Source organism: Mustelus asterias, chromosome 6 (genome assembly GCF_964213995.1).
Source record: "Mustelus asterias chromosome 6, sMusAst1.hap1.1, whole genome shotgun sequence".
Taxonomy (NCBI): Eukaryota; Metazoa; Chordata; class Chondrichthyes; order Carcharhiniformes; family Triakidae; genus Mustelus; species Mustelus asterias.
The window spans coordinates 54,815,704-54,836,878 of record NC_135806.1 but is presented as its reverse complement, the minus strand read 5'-3'; the positions used below and the strand labels follow the sequence as shown (position 1 = coordinate 54,836,878).

General features: G+C 42.3%; 1 protein-coding gene across 1 annotated transcript in view; it reads left to right on the top strand.

Annotated features, from left to right (window-relative positions):
- fbn2 (fibrillin 2) overlaps positions 1-21,175 on the top strand; it is a 348,986-nt gene that overhangs the window by 145,877 nt on the left and 181,934 nt on the right. Inside the window, exon 8 of the mRNA XM_078214343.1 lies at positions 6,232-6,357. Within this exon, the coding sequence (XP_078070469.1) occupies positions 6,232-6,357 (126 nt within the window). The remainder of the gene's footprint in view (positions 1-6,231; positions 6,358-21,175) is intronic.

The window sequence follows — 21,175 nt, the reverse complement described above, 5'->3', positions numbered from 1 at the left end:
CCATTTTTCACCCCACCTTGGACTTCTGGACCCCTGAGTGCCCATTCATGAAAAATATGTTCATTTATTTCCAATTTGTTATTTGCTTTTAGTTTCTCCTCTGGACAAAAAACACAGGGGGGTGGATTTTCCAGCCTCATTTGCGACTGACACAAATCCCTATATGGCAGGAAACACTTGTGAAAGGGCCATAACGGGCTTTGCACTGGGGAGATCTCAGCTGAAGATCTTCTTTGCCCTCTTCCGACGATGTCATCAGGTTCATGCCTAGTGAGGGCGTGAAACTACTTACCATGAAGTGACATGTATTCAAATATTCAAAAATGGCTTCACGCTGTTGCTTCTGAGTTTGCCTTATGTTCCCTACCTCCATCCAACCATCCCCCGGCACTGGCGTGACCCATGCTGGAGACTCAGAGGCCTGTGTGACTACACCTGGGCAATCAGGGGCATGGCAGGGCAGTGTCCTGGCACTGCCAGGTTGGCACGGCCTGGTGGCCTAAAGGGAAGGTGCCTATTGACAATCCCATTGTGGGGGTTTGCTTCACATAGCATATAGGGGGAGTGGGCTGCCGATGCCCCGATGCTGGCGATTGAGGGCAGAAGCGGACGATGCTCCAAAGAAGAGGTAGCCTTGTTGTTGTCTTTAGTCTCCGCCCCTCACAATGATGATGCAAAACACAGCCCTTTGCTTTAAAATGGCAAAGTGTCATATGACCTGGAGATAAAACATGCCTGCATCTCTGGGGAATTTGCCATTTTGGGGGAAAATTCTGCCCACAGTCTGAATTTTTATAGGTACAAAAACACTTGTATTTATTTAGTGTCTTATATTCCAAAACAAACTTTGTAGTGCTTTCATTGTTGTAATGCAGGCAACCACAGCAGATAATCTGCACAAAGTAACACACCAGGCAAGAAATAAGAAAAATAAACAGATAATTGTTTTTGGTGGTGGTGGCGGAAGGCACAAGCACGAGTGAATTCCCTGTTCAACTCGGAAGAGTAACAAGGATCTTTTACATCCACCTGAACAGACAGAAATGAACTCAGATGAACAGCTCATCCAGAAACCAGGAGCTCTGAGGGCACATCATTGCTATAGTCCAGAAGTTGAAGTGCCAGCTGGACACTCTGCTCCAAGTCCTGGAGTAAGCCTTGAATTCACAACCATATGACTCAGTGCCAGGAGCCAAACTGATATTATTAAAATTCATTGCCAGACATTTAATGATATTCCAATAAGGTTATTTACTTTTGTGAATTATTTCATTATCAAAGCAAGGGTTAATGTGATTCAGTGGTAATTGATCAATTACTGCTATTAATAATTAATGAACACGTTAGATGGATGCGAACTGCAGAAATACAACAGTTTTGCAACAGATTCTCCATATGTTGGGAAAAAAATAATGGGTCAAACTACGCTTCACAGTTTCATGAAAAATGCTACTGATCATTTGATTGTTAAATATTCCCATTAATGACTGAAGTCCAAATCTGCTTCAATTAATTAACGGGCTCCTTGGACTAAACTCACATTGGCCACCTTCATGAATTTTTGTCCTTTTTGGCACCTCTGAACCATTACTCAAGCACTCCTCTATTTGGACGTTACCACAAAATTCAACTGTGTAATGACTGTCATGAATCACAGCTGCCAAGCCCGCGCACTGTTTTATTTGGCATATACAATAGGATATTAACACAAGAGTTAACTTGGAGACTTGTTTCATATTTTTTGCTTCAGCCTTTGCAGGCAGTTTCCAAACATATCTATTTTCAACATCCTGCAGGGAAGGAGGCAAACACTTGCCCTCACTTTATGGTTTTTAAGGCCTCCTCCATCCAGCTTGTTTTCTTTCCTCAACATCTGTCTTAGATCTTTTCAAACATTACTGCCTGCTCATTGCCTTTAGGCAGTTGCTGCCATGTAATATGAATTGTGCTTTACTGAAGAGAGGAATTAAAGCCTGATGTAACACTTAAATAAAGGGTGTTAAGGTATAGATTTTGTTCCATGCGTAGTAAATTGCTGAATAGTGTGTTATATGAGATTCAAGCACACAGACTGCATAAAAGTTAAAAAACAGGGCTCCTTTATTCCAGTGGCATCTAATCTTTATAAACATTGAGGGAAAAGCTTAACTCAAAAAATGAACTATTTTTCAATTGACCTCTGCTGCCAACACTCCATATCCACCAGGGTAGCTGTTGACAGCTTAATTCCCGATTTCCAAACAGACGGGTAACAGAGTTCAGTTCTTGGAGCTCCCTTTACTAATTCCCTGTCACTGCATAAGTCAGGCTACCTTCTTCTCCTCGTGACTTCTCAGAGGTTCTGTCCAGGCGGTCTGCCTAGGTCTCCAGTAGCTGTATGTCTACCTTAATTCCCCATCCTGGTTATCTAGCCACCGTCAGAGGCTTCAGGCTATCATATTTAGGTGCCCCATAAAAGGCTGCTGAAGAAGATTAGGGCACACGGAGTTGGGGGTAGTGTGTTAAAGTGGATTGGGGACTGGCTATCCGACAGGAAGCAAAGAGTCGGAATAAATGGGTGTTTTTCCGGTTGGAGGAAGGTAACTAGTGGCGTGCCGCAGGGATCGGTACTCGGGCCGCAACTGTTTACCATTTATATAGATGATCTGGAGGAGGGGACGGAGTGTAGGGTAACGAAGTTTGCAGACGACACAATGATAAGTGGAAAAGTGAATCGTGTGGAGGACGGAGAAGATCTGCAGAGAGATTTGGACAGGCTGAGTGAGTGGGCGAGGATATGGCAAATGGAGTTTAACGTTGATAAATGCGAGGTTATACACTTTGGAGGAAATAATAACAAATGGGATTACTATCTCAATGGAAACAAATTAAAACATGCTACCGTGCAAAGGGACCTGGGGGTCCTTGTGCATGAGACGCAAAAGCCCAGTCTGCAGGTACAACAGGTGATCAAGAAGGCAAATGGGATGTTGGCCTATATTGCGAGGGGGATAGAATATAAAAGCAGGGATGTCTTGATGCACCTGTACAGGGCATTGGTGAGGCCGCAGCTGGAATACTGTGTGCAGTATTGGTCCCCTTATATGAGGAAGGATATATTGGCATTGGAGGGAGTGCAGAGAAGGTTCACCAGGTTGATACCGGAGATGAGGGGTTTGGATTATGAGGAGAGGCTGAGGAGATTGGGTTTGTACTCGTTGGAGTTTAGAAGGATGAGGGGGGATCTTATGGAGACTTATAAGATAATGCGGGGGCTGGATAGGGTGGAGGCGGAGAGATTCTTTCCACTTAGTAAGGAAGTTAAAACTAGAGGACACAGCCTCAAAATAAAGGGGGGTCGGTTTAAGACAGAGTTGAGGAGGAACTTCTTCTCCCAGAGGGTGGTGAATCTCTGGAATTCTCTGCCCACTGAGGTGGTGGAGGCTACCTCGCTGAATATGTTTAAAGCGCGGATGGATGGATTCCTGATCGGTAAGGGAATTAAGGGTTATGGGGATCAGGCGGGTAAGTGGTACTGATCCACGTCAGATCAGCCATGATCTTATTGAATGGCGGGGCAGGCTCGAGGGGCTAGATGGCCTACTCCTGCTCCTATTTCTTATGTTCTTATGTTCTTATATTTATGGCCTTGGCTCTTACCACACTGCAACTCACAAGTCCTGGGCATTTGTTTCTTCTCATTGCTGCTGTCCTCCTCCCTCTTTCCTCAGGGCTTCTGGTTCCAACTCTTCTTCTGCTCATGCTTCAGGTTCTGCCTTGCCCTTTGTTAAGCCCATGCTCTGGGCTTCCGGTTCCATCTCCAGTCTGCTGACAGCGTCACTTCTTGACCCAAGGTGGGCCCAACGGGCCGACCAATTCTCTTTCCTGAATGCCCTTCTGGGCTGGTGACCTCTGCTGGCGTCAACTCAGTGCTCCGCAAAGAATTCCCTGTAATGAGTGGAGCATCTGGCCCCCCACCCAAGTTGGAATGCTGAGATCCTGCTCAACTTTCCCTGCTACAAATGCACCAGGATAAAAGTTTCACTACATGTCTTATGTTCTGGTAAAAAATACTTCTATACTTGAAAGTCAAGTATATTTGTATATAAGGGGCTGAACTTATCAAATGACCACAATGCCAACTGCCCCCACCAGCCCATAATGTCCACTTTTCAGCTTAACAAAACTGGAGAAATCTATATATCATATATAAGATGGCCTATCAATCACTGTTACTCACCTGCAAGCAGGAAGCTTGATTTTTAATATGGTCAGATTCATGTGTTGTTGTTACAATGCAGAGGAAAATAGTGGGGAACTGAGAACCTGATAGAGGATGAGAGATATATAGAGCATGACATGAATGAGAATAATGCTGGGAGACGAAGACAAGGAAAGTAGGAGATCAGAGACACTGGAGGAGTCCAGGAGACTAAGATCCTAAGAAAGGTAGCAGAAGGATAGAATGAAAGAGAAAAGGTCAAAGACTGGTAACATGGCAGAGGAACTGGGGCAAGAGTATTTCAGTGCATTCCACAGATGAGATGAGTAACATTTACCACAATAATAAAATCTTCCTTCAATCCAAAACAAACTCTTAAAATTCTGGCCTTCAGCGTATTTATGATGGTTAGTAAAGTATATCAGAACATATTGCATGCAGACATTTAAATATTGGGAAAAGACAACTTATTTCTCTGAACTAAAATAAAATGTGTTCTTAAATGGCTCATTGAATAGCTCAGTGAAGTACAAGTCACATAGATCAGTCAGGGGATGATTCATTCTTCGGTCTGTAATGAGTTAGCTGCCCCAGTCTGGACAATAGTGTGAATATTCTCAATGGTAACAGTGTTTTTAGGTTAGGGAGAAAATTAGAAAAATCAGGTGATATTTTTCCTTCTGTTTGCTATCTGGGATTTTTAAAAACTCATTTATGGGATGAGAGTGTCGCTGGCTTGTCCCCAAATGCCCTCTTGTTTCCAAGGGCATTTGAGAGTCAACCACATTGCTGTGGATCTGGGGTCACATGTAGGCTAAACTAAGTAAGAGTGATAGATTTCCTTCCCTAAAGGGCATTAGTGAGCCAGGTGGGTTTTTCCGACAATCAACAATGGTTTCATGGTCACCATTAGACTTTTAATTCCAGACTTATATTGAATTCAAATTTCACCATCATCTGCTGTGGCAGGATTTGAGCCAAGGTCCCCAGATCCTGCTCTTGCTCCCTGGGGACCTTGGATTACTAGGCCAGTGACGGTACTGCTAGGCCACTGCCTCCCCACTTGTTAGTGCACTCGCTCTTGCACTAACAAGTGCATCTGAGTTGAAAAGCTTGCACAGATGGGTTTTAACCCCAAAACACTTTTGAGAGAGCAGGTCACACGTTCACCTGAAACAACAGTAGGGATCCTTCCCTTCTTTGGAGCAGAAAAAGTTAAGAGGTGATTTTGTAGTGTTGTTCAAATTTGCTGAATTGTTATAGAATAACTAGGGAGAAATGGCTTACAGCAGACAAGTTAATAACTAGAGCACATAGAATCAAGGTAATTGAGAAAAGAACCAGTGGGGAAGCTGAAGATCAGTTTTGTATGCAGCGAGCTGTTATGATCTGGGATGCACCATCTGAAAAGGGGGTGGGGGGGGGGGGTGGTGGTGTCATCAGGTGTCTGTATTAACATTCAAAAAGGAATTGGGTAAGTACTTGAAGAGGGAAAAACTATGGGGAAAGAGCATAGATCTAATTGGATAGTTCTACTAAAGAGCCACCACGGACCTGAGGGGCAAATTGGCCTCCTTCTATGCTGCATGGTTCTAGAACAGCAATAGCTAGTGGCAAGTGGGAGCAAACATGGCCAGCCGACTCTAAAACAAATGTTCACTGGCAAAGGTGAGCAAGCATGGAAGGGAGTTTTGAGCAGGTTTCACTGAAGGGAAGGGTAGATCTGTGGTGTGTGAGGCTGAGGCTTTCCTTGCAGGCCCTGAAGAAGTACTGGTGATAACTGGCAGTAAGTAATATGAGGGCTTGAAGTCCAGACTAAGATGAGAGTCACCCTGTTCACAACCACCATTGCTGACAACAGTGATACTTCACCTGGATTTAAGGGGAGTTCTGGAAATGATTGCTAACTGGATTATCAGTTAAGTATTTGCAAATGTAGCAGATCCATCTATCATAGAAACCGATCCCATCTGGTTATAATTTTAAATCACCCTCTGAATATTTTTTCCCCTTTTTTGTCTATTTTCCAGATATTGATGAATGTAGAACCATCTTTGGTGCCTGTGATGGAGGCGAGTGCACTAACACTGTTGGCAGCTATTACTGTACCTGTCCCCGTGGCTACGTAACATCTACAGATGGTTCTCGGTGCATCGGTAAGTAAAAAAATACACAGACCTGAAAGATATCTGTTCTAAAAATAAAAACAAAGGTCTGCCAAGTATAATAAAAATCCATCATACTGTTGTTCTGTTTGCTTTGGGCAGCTTCCTGAGACAGTGTTTTGTCAACGAAATACTCCTATATAAATTACTCAAAGGAATGTTCTGAGAGATACCTCCAGTCACAAGTTGGTTTAATCTGTTGTTTAAGTTAAAATTATAGAATTGGAATAGGCAATAATTTAAACTGAGAGAATGTATTGAAATTTTTGTGAAATATAAGTTATGTAAGATCAAATCATATATTCTTGCCAGTATTATGGGTAATTTATTTTCATCATCAACTTATTACAAATCCTTTATTCTAGACTTTTCATTGCTATTTGTGCGAAGAAAGTCAGTTACATCTTTATTAACAAGGCTTAACATTTTACAAGGTTTCTAATGACAATAAGAGAATGGAGGGGGAGGAGCTTTGGGAAGTGATCTGCAGCATAGCCTGTGTAGGACCTGTAAATGGCAGACTTCATCTTCAGGATTTCTGTGTTTGTGCTAAATCCTGAAGTTACTTTTAGTTTCAGAGGAGTAACAACTGCAAATGATGGTTTGCCAGCAAAAACCCTGCAAAGACTGGTTCTTTGTGACACGAGTTTCCCCTCTCCTGCCTCAAATTTTATCTCTGCATCCTCTTCTTAAGGTATCAGTTGTTGTAGGGTGATGGTTCCATGGTACCCTCTAGAGCCTTTTTATCTGTGTGACCTTAAACAATGAGTGTTGACAAGGGAGTTGCCAAAACATATCCTATACTTTGCAATCAAGCCCAATTCTATCCTCATTTATATCCACAAATATTCATTTTCCAGTCGGGGGTTGTTGAATGTCAGTCAAGAGGTAAATGCTCATTAAGTATGGGGCACAAAAGTTACACCAACTGAAACATCCAATCAGATCAACTCACTCAACACAGAGTGGGCTTTTGACTCAAGACTATCTGGTGTCTGTGGTCGAGCTGATTGTCTTTAAGAACTGAGTCCTGGAAGAGCACATGATTTGATTCTTTATTGTTTATTGGCAGGATTGGACTAATAACGATGTAAATGGACTAGGGAAATCATTGATGGATTGATAGGAGTCTGTTCATGCAGCATGAATATGAATTTGGATCAATGGAATTAAGTGAAGGTTTTTTCTTCTGTCCTTGACATTCAATTTTGAAAGATTGACACACACCAGGGTTAAAACATATCTTTTGCTTGTCCACCACTCCAATGTGGGGAGACAGTAGTGTAGTGGTATTGTCATTGGACTAGTAAACCAGAGACCCAGGGTAATGCTCTGGGGACCTGGGTTCGATTCCCCAAACCTGAAATTTGAATTCAATGCAAATCTGAAATTAAAAGTCTAATGATGACCGTTGTCGATTGTCAGTTTACGAATGTCCTTTGGGGAAGGAAACCTGTTGTCCTCACCCTGGTCTGATGTATGACTCAGGATCCACAGCATTGTGGTTAATTGTCCTCTGCAATGGCCTAGCTCAATTCAACGATAATTAGGAATGGGCAATAATTACTGGCTCAGTCAGCGACATCCACATCTGTACAAATAAAACAAATGTTCACATTTGTACATGTCAGCCAACCTATACAATTCAATGTAGAGACCTGAAAGTAGTACAAATTTATATGCAGCATGATTAGTTTAATTCCATTGGAAATAGAGATTTTTTAAACAAAAATCATAATATTAACAGAACAAGGATTCTATTTGCATTGATAGACCCAGAACGAGGTAATGTTTTGACACATACTGCAAGTGAATGACATTTGATAGTCTAGATTCTGTTTCATATTGGATTCTGTTCAAATGAACCCACAACCAGCAATGATGTTGTACTAATTGTGCTATGCTCTGTGTGGACTGCTCTGTGTTTCTTTCAGTTCTTTTAGAAGTAGTAATTAATATGAGCTGGAAATCTCTTGAATTCAGTCCAGATCAACAGCCTTCATGCCACTGGGGCTGAACTGAAAACAGAAGCTTATTTCTGAGAGTACATAAGGAAAACCTTGAGTAAAGAATGTTTCCTTCCACTATGGGTTTTGTGGTAATGGGAACCAAATAACAACTTACTATGATACCCTGCCAGAATAAAGATAATTGGTTTATGCAATATAAACATAGGAGAGATCACGATCGGACTAAGCCTGTATTACAGAACAGTCATCATGGGCAATCCAGACTGTTAAGATTAAATCTGACAGCACAGCTTGGCATGGGTGCGCATCTATGATAAAGCAGTTCCATTGTGTCTGGCAGCTTGGAGTAAAGCATCAAGAGGTGATTTTCCATTACTGGAGGCAATGCATGGTCAAAAGAAATGTAGATGGCTGTTGGATGCTGCAGGATTTTTTTTTCCCTTCAGTAGCCATGGCAAGCTTTTTACATTGCTGGCCTGTTCTAGACGGTGAATGAAGGCGAACAATTCAACAATGGTGTCATTGCATCTTGAGACCAATCCCATCCTCACTTGCCATTCAAATCTGTGAACCTCCTGCAGAAGGTTTGGTAAAATCAAGTGAATTAAACAAGAGGCAAATAATATCAAGGAAAACCCAATTATAGAGTAACATCCCTGCTTCTATAAGAGTTTTTTCAGAGCTGGAAAGTGGGATTAGAATGAATAGCTAGCTCATTTTCGGCCACACTGACACAATAGGCTGAATGAAAACTTTTGCGCTGCAATTTTCTGATTTTATGAGAAAGGAAATCGCAATGAAGGGATTTCACTGGACCAGAGATATGATGTGATGCAAATTGAACTGGCCATATTTGTCAAAGTGATGACATAAAATAGAAGTGACAACATATCAGACAATCTTCCTCGAAAACGGCTAGCTTAGTCATCAAGTCCATACTGCAATGATTTGAGGTCAGTTTTTTAAACGTGTATATTTTCACAAGAATTGCCTTCAATATAGATCCTGTGATTATTATAAAATCTCCATATGCTGTGCAGATGTTTATACAGTTTCAACTTTTCAGTAATTTGGATTTTTTTTTGTGCTCAGCAAAGTGCAAGATATCTTTGGGAATTAATGGTTCTCACTTTTACCACACAGTGATCATGATTGTGTGGAGTCAGAGTAGCTCTCACTGAAGCTGCTGAAGAACCATGAGTAGAGCAGCCCAGGCGTTTGCAGCACTCACAACTTTTTCACAGAAGATTACTGCAGCAGATGTAAAGTCCTTCATTAATGTCCAATGGGCTCAATGCTTATTTCAAGTAGCCACCCAGATACTAAAAGAATGAGCAGGATGCAGTGGTCAGAATGCACATGTATAGTGGGAGGACTAACAAAGCAAGGAAATATGCAATGAATGGCCAGACCCCAGGACGTAGAGAGGATCAGAGGGACCTTGTTGTGCACATCCATAGATCATTGAAGACAGCAAGACAGGAAGATAAGGTGGTTAAGAAGGTATATGTGATACTTGCGTTATTAACTGAGGCTTTGAATATAAGCGGTTAGTACTGCTGCCTCACAGCGCCAAGGACCCAGGTTCAAATCCAGCCTTGAGTGACTCACTGTGTGGAGTTTGCACATTCTCCCTGTGTCTGGGCTTCTTCTGGATGCTGCAGTTTCCTCCCACACTCCAAAATGTGCGGGTTAGGTTGATTGACCATGCTAAATTGCCCCTTAGTGTCAGGGGTATTAGCAGGGTAAATAGGTGAGGGTAATCAGGATAGGGCCAAGGTGAGATTGTTGTTGATGCAGGCTCAATGGGCCAAATGGCCTCCTTCTGTACCGTAGAGATTCCATCCTTACATGATTCTATAAGACCAGGGAGCTTATGATGGAGCTGTATAAAACGCTAGTTAGGCTACAGCTGGAGTACTGTGTGCAGTCCTGGTCATCACATTATAGGAAGGAAGTGATTGCATTAGAGAGGGTGCAGAGGAGATTCAGCAGGATGTTGCCTGGGCTGGAGCGTTTCAGCTATCAAGAGAGACTGGATAGGCTGACTTTGTTTTCCTTGGAGCAGAGAAGGCTGAGGGGAGACCTGATTGAAGTGCATAAAATTATGAAGGGCATAGTTAGGGTGGATAGGAAGGAACTTTTTCTCCTTAGCTGTGGGTTCAATAACCAGGGGACATAGATTTAAATTAAGGGGCAGGAGGTTTACAGGAGATGTGAGGAAAGATGTTTCTACCAGGAGGGTAGTGGGAATCTGGGACCCATTGTCTGGAAGGGTGGTAGAGGTGGGAACTCTCACATTTAAGAAGTATTTAGATGAGCACGTGAAATACCATAGCATACAAAGCTATGGGCCAAGTGTTGGAAAATGGGATTAGAACAGATAGATGCTTGATGGTCGGAGCAGACATGATGGACCAGCAGGGCTCTTTCCATGCTCTAAAATTCTATTACTGATTCTAGTGGGCACAGGTTACTTCACTGCTAAATGTGTTGTCAGTATGCCCATTTTACACCTGAAAAATTAATGCAACAATGTTTGCCCCAAATTTGTCTTGCAGTAGACTTTACATATTAGTGCTCCTGGCACAGGATGTTGATCAACGGTCATTCACATTGAAAACCGGTGTATCGAGACTTATGCGTTTCACATGATTTCCAAGCATTCATCTTAATAGACGGAAAATCTGAATTTTCAATACGTGCTCCCATTGCATGAAGCTCTGAGCAGGGAGTGTTAATTTGCAAAATCTACCCCATCTGCTTTACCCTCAGAAGAATAATTTTTGTACAACAGTGTTATATTTCCATTTTCCACATCAGACGTTTTCATAGCCTTTGTGAATGAAGCTGCCAATTCACCGACAATGTGTCTTTAATTATGAGATGTTTTGCATTGTGGACTTGTGCCCACTAGGAATTGAAACAGAACTGCTTAGTTTTTCTTAAACATTGGATTATTTCAGTTAGCGGAAAGAGTATGTTTTCATCATCTTTTTCTTCTCTCTTTCCTCATGCCATTTTTCTTTTCTTCATTGGCATGTCTGTTAATTCTCTTTCTCTGACTTTCCTTTTCTGTTTTTATTAAACTTTACTGTGAGGCCTGCTTCTCTTTCAGTCTTCCGTTGATGAAGGGTAGCCATCCAAAATATCTTAACCTGTCTTTTCTCTTTACAGATACTGACTGATGTACTGTACTTTCCAGCATTGTGTTTTTTTTATATTTCAGATTTCCATCAATTTCCATTTTTTCATTTTTGTTTTCTTTTGGCATTTATCCTATTAAATTAGACTGAATTTGAAAGTAGTTCACAGAAACAAAAGCATATTTTGCCAGCTCACTGCACCATTATGTTCAGTGTTCTGTGCAATATTTCCCTGTATTTTTTTGTTCAAATTTTTGACTAACACATTTTCTTATCCATTCTCTTTATGCAAGCATAATTAAATTATAGAAAGAAACATAGAAAAACTTCAGCACAAAACAGGCCCTTCGGCCCCACAAGTTGTGCCGAACATATCCCTACCTTTTAAGCCTACCTATAACCCTCCTGTGAAGTATGTGAAGAATCATAGAATAATTACAGTACAGAAGGAGGCCATTTGGCCTGTCAAGACTGTATTGGCTCCCTGAAACAGCAATTTAGTTTGTCCCACTCCCCTGAGAAGTCAAGGCAGCAAGAAACAAGAAAAGGTCATGCACACCGTCAGACCTCTTTTTCTGTATGAAAAATGGATGGCATGGTGGCACAGTGGTTAGCACTGCTGCCTCACAGCACCAGGGACCTGGGTTCAATTCCGTCCATGGGTAACTGTCTGTGGGGAGCTTGCATATCCTCCCCATGTCTGCGTGGCTTTCCTCCAGGTGCTCCGGTTTCCTCACACAGTCCAAAGATGTGCAGGTTAGGTTGAATGGCCATATTAAATTGTCCCTTAATATCTCAAAATATGTTTGTTAGGGGGATTAGTAGGGGTAAATACGTGGGGTTACGGAGATGGGGTCTGGGTGAGATGCTCTGTCGGAGAGACGGTGCAGACTTGATAGGCCGAATGGCCGCCTTTTGCGCTGTAGGGATTCCATGATTCTATGAACACAGTGCCAAAAGGGAACTCTAAATTATATAATTGTGAGTTAACTTGAAAGAGTTTTTGTGAAAGTAATTGTGAATGCATGTCAGAGAATCCGGGCAATAATTTAATGCTTACTGCTACTTAGGAGGGAACTAAGCCAGGCTGAGTAATGGTCATGATATACCAACCGGGTCTACCATCTGACTTCACCAGTGTCCATTAGAGAAGGAAATCTGCCATCCTAACCTACTCAAGCTCTCATAGTCAAGCCACTCGAATATATCAAACTGCTATGGAAAACTCAAATAAGAATAAAACAGGACAGTCTGCCCAGCATCAATCTAGCCACCGAATATGACATGGACTATCCAGTCCAGCTGAGCCTAACCTCCTCACTAACTTCTGGGGACTTGTACCAAAATTGAGAGAGTTATCCAACAGACAAGTTAAGCAATAACCTGCCATAATCACGCTCACAGAATCATATTTTACAGCCAATGTACCAGACTCCTCCACCGTCATACCAATATGTCCTGTCCGAACAGCAGGGCAAACTGATCAGAGGTAACATTTCTGTGGTATGCAGTTGGGAGGGAATTGCCCTGGGACTTCTTAGCATTGACTCTAGACCCCAGGTTGTGTTGTAGCAACAGGTTGACATAGACAAAGAAACCTCCAGCTGATTGTGACCTACTGCCCTCCCTCAGCTGATAAATAAATAATTCTGCATGTTGAACACCACTTAGAGGTACTGAAAATAATAAAGACACAGAATGTACGCATTGTGGGGTTTTAAATACCTATCACCAAACTTGGCTCAGTAGCACCAGTACCGACTGCCAGCCAGATCCTGAAGGACATAGCTGCTAGACTAGGCTTGCAGCAAGTGGCAAGAGAGCCGACAAAAGGAAAAATACTACTTTAACTCATCTACCTGTCACAGATGGATCTGTCAATGGCATTATTGGTACGATTGACCACCACATGGTCCTTGTGCAGATGAAGTCACATCTTCACAATAAGAACACCCTCCAACATGCCAGGCACTATAACTGTGCTAAATGGGAATAATTCAGAAGAGGTTCAGGAGGCTCAAAACGGATCATCTGCAACGTGCGGTGGACCATCAGCAGCCACTGCAGGTATTAACCTGATAAACTACAACATACGTCGACAATCATTGCTAAACAGTGGAGATAGCTTGCAGATAGCTTGCAGTTGACAGAACTAAGTGATCCCACAACGAGTCGGTCAAATTAGAGCTCTGCAGTCTTTCCTGCTTCAGTCATGAATGGTGGTGGATTATAAAATAACTAATGAAGGAAAGTCACAACCTGAATGGTAGCGGAACCCGTCAGTGGCTGTTTGGTGTGCTATACCTGCGCAAATGTTTGTCTTGTACTAGTCTAAATATCTGTCTTATATGTTGTAAATACATTTTACAAACTCTTAGCTCCACCCAAGTCTGCTTTTCATATCTGTCAATCTGATGTGAATAAGGTAACAGCATTGTAATGTTTAATCCTGCAGAAAATTATTATTGCAACTGAAATGGTTCTTAATTTAAGTAGCTTCCAAATTGTGATGGGCAAGAACTGCTCAATGGTAACCTGATCTTGGTAAACAATGTTGAAATATTTCAGTTAATTTGCAATATAAAAGTTAATTTACATAATTGTTACATTTTTCACTTGCTTTATTCGAGCTCTACAATTTAATTGGCATTCCAGGATGAAGAATGTAACCCCTTGGGGCAGTCAGCTTTACACAAGTACAGCTGTCTCCACAATCTGCATTATTTCATTGCAGCTCACAACCTCAGGCCATAGGTGACCTATTATGACCTGATGTGGAGGTGCCTGTTGATTAGCACTCTTTGCATGCACAAATTTTGGAATGTTGGTCTGGGTTTTTGTTTCTGTGCTTGGAGATTTCCAGAGGTAGTAGTTGGAGAGCATTGTTGTGGAAATATGAGGGAATCAATTAGCATTGACCTGGTAGCCAATTCCGTGTTTAATTGAACACAGAGGTCCAAACCTTTGCTCCGGGTCAAGTGTGCAGAGTCGGGAGAATCCCTGGCTCCATCGAACATGACTTAAAATTGGTGTCCGGAGGGTAGGGTAGAATAAGAGTCAGGGTATGTGACCCCAGATAGAAACTGTCAATTCTCAATTACCAGGTGGCCCTCTGAAACCAAATTCAACGTTGGCTAGGTGTTCATTCCCGCCCAAGTAATAGAAATGATCAGCAAGCTTGATCTTTTGTTTGTTCTTCTTTTGTTCATCTAAAGGTAGAAATTATGTTCCCTTCATAACCTTTGGATCAAATCATGGGCAGCACGATGGCACAGTGGTTAGCTCCGCTGCCTCACAGCACCAGGAATCTAGGTTCAACTCCAAGTGGACTGTCTGTGTGGAGTTTGCATGTTCCCCCCATGTCTGTGTGGGTTTGCTCTGGGTGCTCTCGTTTCCTCCCACAGTCCAAAAATGTGCAGGTTAGCTTTATTGGCCATGCTAATTGCCCCTTAGTATCCCAAGATGTGTAGGTTAGGGGGATAAATACTTGAGGTTATGTGGATAGGTCCTGGGCAAGATTGTTTGTTGGAGAGTCAGTGCAGACTCGATGAGCTGAATGGCTGCTAAAACTGTAGGAATTCTATGCTTGAATGAAATCCAGTACTTTTCACCTTGTGTGTATTAACTTGGACATTAGAGATCATAGTAAAGATTCCTATGTAGCAAAAATAAATGGGTATTATTTTTTTAAGATCAAGAACCTTGAAGACCTGACTGATATTTAAAACCATTATGAACTTCAGCCTGTCCTTGTGCTGTGACTGCTTATGTTGAAAATTCTTCACCGAATTTAGTTTAATAGAGACAGTATGAGATCATCTTGGAGGATACTTTGTTCAAGCTAGACTTCGTTCCTCTCTTACTATCTTTTTAATGAGTTCAATTTGTCCAATGTTTAATCCACAAATTCCTTTACAATTCTTCCCAGAGGATCGTAAAGGTTGTAAAAATGTTACCTCTGATTAATTTATTCACCCAGGGTCACACTTGCTTTGTCAATGCTTCTGATCCAAGGGTTAGATAAATCTTAGTTGGTGTGACTGTGGCAGCATTAAAATGGTTGTAAAAAAGACTCCTGCACCCGCACCCTCTCCTTTCCTTCTCTATGTACGGTATGCTTTGTCTGTATAGCACACAAGAAACAATGCTTTTCACTCTTTACTAATACGTGTGACAATATTAATCAAATCAAAATTCGGATCAGCTGAGTCCGGCTGGTGAGTATGTGTAGGCAGTGAGCAGGAGCAAGACGGGTCTTACCTGTAGTATTGCTCACAATTAATTGGCATTCAGGGTGTGATGCGCTTCAAGCACCACTCCAATGCTACAAGTGTGACAGGGTAGGATTTCCAGTTTCTACTCTGGTCCAGCATTGACTCCACCTCAGATTCCACAAAGGAGGCAGGGGCTCATGTCAATTACAGAGTGTCAGAAGGACCTTGCCACTTTGTCAGAGGTGCTGGCTATTTTGGCTAAAGGCCAATATTTTCTAAAAATGCCTGAGCCTCTATGGTCATGATCATGTATTGAAGAGCCAGTATTGAGTTTCAACATTATTACAATAAGCACATCTGCATCATAAGAGATTTTACTGGTGAAGGTCATCATGTTATTTCTGCATGTAAAGGAGTGGCAATGCAGCGAATGTGGCTCCCACCCTAAATTCCACACCTCTCTCACTTGGTGTATGTCTTGAAACTGCTGGTTGAGGCCCCAGATCTTTGGGATCTCAATGCCGGTGCTTGTTGTCTGGTGGTGGTGACCGGTACCTGTGGAACCATACCCTAGCAAGAGTTAGCACCTTTTGGAATGGGAAAAAATTCAATGGATCAGCATTAGCAAGTTTTGCTAATTCCTTCCGAGGTGCATCCATATAATATTGCAGCAGTGTGAAATAATGATCATCAGTGAGAATGACAATTACATTAAGGCTTTACAGTTGGTGCTGTGTTAAATCCTAGATGGGTTTACAGGTATAAATCAAATTCTTAAAAAATGTAAAAGGTTGGCCTGAGTTTAAGCAACAAGTTGAATAGATATCATGGTCCAGGGTTTCACCCTAGTTCTCTGTCCTGATGAAATTAGCAGAAATGCGCTAAAGTCCTAAGTCTTGCCCTGAATGTGGGAATTCCCATTTTCATGCATGAGTAGTTTACAGAGGCATCTGGCCATTTAAATCACTGATGTGGGCTTTTGGTAGGCCAGGAGTGTGAAACCCAAAGTATGCAGATTTGACCCGTTAAGAGCATGGTTTAAATTTATGAATTCATTTGGATAGCCAAGGTTTTTTTTCGGAGAGAAAAAGTATCCCCATGGATCTGGTCTCGAGTCACATTTTGGGTAGATCAGTTGCACTTTGGAATTGTTACAAATTAGGCATAAATGTGCACAAAAGGTCCATAGACATTACAGTCATGCTCATTGGGAAATGTCAACTGACCTGTCAAAATCAATTGTCAAAACTGTCAGAAGCATCTGTCAAAGGGACCTGTCAAAACTGTCGGAAGCACTTGTCATAAGGAATGGGAAACTGGCAAGGCATTTACAAATCCTGCCCCTTAAACCTTTGAATAAAATGTCCAGAGTGTTAAAAAATATGGTTCCTTGCTTTTTGTCCTCTGTCTGTTAACAGATCTTGAGGACTTCCATTAGGAAGGACTGGATTAGTGCTGCATGACTGATTATACAACCATCCATTGTCACAGGAGGGTGCCAGCCATTTTGCAATTTGATTGACAGCTGCAAGTTGTTATAGACTCTTAGGTGTGGGGCTATGAATTCTAGTGCTTATTGTTATTGGGAATTATGTATTTGAATGAAACGTTTGTTGTTAGAAGGCTTTATTTAGCTGAAGGAATGTAATTGTAGTAAATTGATTTTTTTGATTGAGTGTTTTTGTCAATATAGTGAAGTTTGGATTAGACACTTCGATCTTTACTTTGTAGAACTTTATTTTATCTCATCCCTGCATGGGTCCTGAAGTCTGCTCATTGTGGACACTGGTTAAGTTTAGCATGATGGGTGTCAGGACAAATGTGGTAGGTGGTGGGGGATGGGTTGGCATGAATTGGCACTCAATTAGCATAACAGTTATAAAGGCCATGGGGGGGGTCAGGGGAAGGACATAGTTTGGCGTGGAGGGTGGGGGGAATAAAGTGGCTAGGGTTGGGCTTAATGGGGATGAGGAATGTGTGGGATGTGAGATGTAATGGCTGGAGGGATATTTCATGCTTTATTTACTAAACTTTGGACACATGAAGGATCCCTGAAGCAGGCCTTCCAGCCAACCAACCTCCATACCCATTTTTTTCCCAGGTCACTTCCTCAACTTGTAATTCAAATATTCAAACTTCCCAGTGTTTTTTCCATACAGGAGATAGGAAAATGCATAGTTCCTTCAGGGAAATTTCACATTAACAGTGATCATTGCAAGCTGAAATATTGAATGCTCAGTGACACCAAATTCTGTCAGTAAGTAAAGTAAAAACAGCTTGATATCTATAAAGAGTTTTGCTTTTCCCCTTTCCCCAACAGACATATGTAAGATTCACAAGTTCTATTGAGAAGGTTGGATTGAGATGATACTACTATCAAAGAGCTGCAGAATTTTTAAGATAATGCACGGAGGGCTCATGGAGACAGGCCTGAATTATTTTGCCTTCTAGGCATCAAATTGTATCAGGAATGTAATACGCAAAAATGAATTCCAGGGAAAGGGAAATTGCAAACATACTTAAAAATACATCCTCTGTTATTTTAATGGTGTGGCTGACTTATTAAAAGAAACATTAACGGCAGGATTTTATGGCCTCGCTCAGGCAAGATTGTAAAATCCCACCCAAGGCCAACGGAGATTTCCGCTGTGGTAGGGTTTCTGCGCAAGTGTGCATTACCAATGCATCTGAAAAAAAAAGGAATATGTGCATCTAACTATATCTAGGAACATGTGTCTTGCGGGAGTATTGATTTAATAATCATTAATTTAAATTGTTAGCTGAATACATCCTTTACTTTCAAAGGTTTTGCCTGACTATTTTTATTTCTCATAATCATAGAATCCCTACAGTGCAAAAGGAGGCCATTCAGCCCAAGTCAGCACCAACTCTTTAATAGAGCATCTTACCCAAGTTCACCCCATTCCCGTAACCCCACGTATTTGCCCTGCTAATCACCCGAACCTACATCTTGGGGCACTAAGGGGCAATTTAGCATGGCCAATTCACCCAACCTGCACATCTTTATTCTGTGGGAGGGAAGCGGAGCACCCAGAGAAAACCCATGCAGATACGGGGAGAACATGCACACTCCACATAGTCACCCAAGGCTGGAATTGAACCTGGGTTCCTGGCGCTGTGAGGCAGCAGTGCTGACCACTGTGCCACCATGCCACCCATTTGAACAATATTTGCTCCAATCGAGTTGGTAGGCACAATTTCAAGGGCTCCCTTCATGCATAAATGAGGCTAAAATTGACCTGAAAGTCATAGAAGAATCATAGAAACCCTACAGTACAGAAAGAGGCCATTCGGCCCATCGAGTCTGCACCGACCACAATCCCACCCATGCCCTACCCCCATATCTACCCGCTAATCCCTCTAACCTACGCATCCCAGGACTCTAAGGGGCAATTTATCACGGCCAATCAACCTAACCCGCACATCTTTGGACTGTGGGAGGAAACCGGAGCACCCGGAGGAAACCCACGCAGACACGGGGAGAATGTGCAAACTCCACACAGACAGCGACCCAAGCCGGGAATCGAACCCAGGTCCCTGGAGCTGTGAAGCAGCAGTGCTAACCACTGTGCTACCGTGCCGCCCCAACTCTGTTGGGGCGGCACGGTAGTGTTGTAGCATCAGTTACAACTTCATTTATGTGGAAAGTGTTGTAGCATCAGTTACAACTTCATTTATGTGGCCATTCCAGATACTGCGAACTGTGAGTCCTGAGATGAGCAGGTGAAGCATCTCTCTGTTTCAATATACTTTGACAAACATTTGTAGTTCTGTGGTATAAATAGACAATGTGTATGCTTTACCCGTTTGTTTTGGTCTATGAATGGTCTAACCATAAAGGGGCAACTGGAGGCCACTCAAAAAATTGAAAGTATCTTTTTAACATTATGATTGTGGGGCCTGGAAAATTGCTGCCTGTCTACGTGAGGCAGTCCCCGGAATCACCATCTCCCCCCGCCCTACAGACTTGACCTGCAAGTAGGCACATCAATAGAGGAAACCAATTCGGCAACCTCCCACAAGTAACAAGTTGTTGTGGGGCACATGTTTGGCAGCTGCAGTTCACTGTTTCTAAATTAGTTTTGATCCTCAATGTAGCTCATGCCCCAGAGTGGAAACAAGAGACCAGCAATGGTTCTATGCTCCATTTGTTGATTGCCTTTTGTATTCTACAAGTTTAAATCACAGCTGCTATTATGGACTAGTTTATTTTATTTCAAATAATGGTACATCTCTCACTGATTACTCGAAATTCCCAGGTAACTAAGTAAGGAAACTTGGTTGCCACAGTAAAAATCGGCTTTTTATTGAGTTCATCAACGTAATTAATGATAATCCTGGGACTTAATCGTTCAATTTGCGCACCCATTGTCAATTTTATACACTTGCAGGTTGAGCAGAACGCAGGCTTGGTACAAACTTATGGCCCCTCTGTTCTGTCTAAACAATGCTAATTAGCCTTGCGGCATGGTAGCACAGTGGTTAGCACTGCTGCTTCACAGCTCCAGGGACCTGGGTTTGATTCCCGGCTTGGGTCACTGTCTGTGTGGAGTTTGCACATTCTCCTCATGTCTGCGTGGGTTTCCTCCGGGTGCTCCGGTTTCCTCCCACAGTCCAAAGATGTGCGGGTTAGGTTGATTGGCCATGCTAAAAATTGCCCTTAGTGTCCTGAGATGCGTAGGTTGGAGGGATTAGTAGGTAAATATGTAAGGATATGGGAGTAGGGCCTGGGTGGGATTGTGGCCGGTGCAGACTTGATGGGCCGAATGGCCTCTTTCTGTACTGTAGGGTTTCTATGATTTCTATGATTAGCCCAAAGTTAGCCCAGTATTCCCAAATGAAGTATTACAATGTATGAGCATAATAATTTTATTGCCACATCAAGTATTCTTATATTCTTCAAGTGATATTGCCAGATTGTGTCACTTTATGGAGTTCTGCACTGAAGACCCTGAACTTGCATTCTTCAACCTGATGCTATACACATTATTACATAAGAGCATACAAACAGGCCATTTGGCTTGAGAGGTCCATGCCAGTTTTTGTGCTCCTTATGAGCTCCTTCCAGTCTTTCTTGTGTAACCCCATCATTATATCCATCTATTCCTTTGTTCCTTTCTACCTCATGCTTATCTATCTTCAGTTGAAATGTATTGATGCTAGTTACCTCAACTGTTCCTTGTGGTAGCAATTGCACATTCTAATCACTATGTGGGGAAAGAAATTTGCCCTGAATTCCCTAGTGGATATCTGAAACAAAATCCCACCTGCTCACTCTCCACTTGCCTGGATGAGTACAGCTCCGACAACATTTAAGAAGCATGGCACCATCCGTTTCAAAGCAGCCGACTTGATTGGTACTCGTCCACCACCAGAATCATTCACTCTCTCCATCACTGACACACAGTGGCAGCAGTGTGTACCATTTACAAGATGCATTGAAGGAATTCACCAAGCT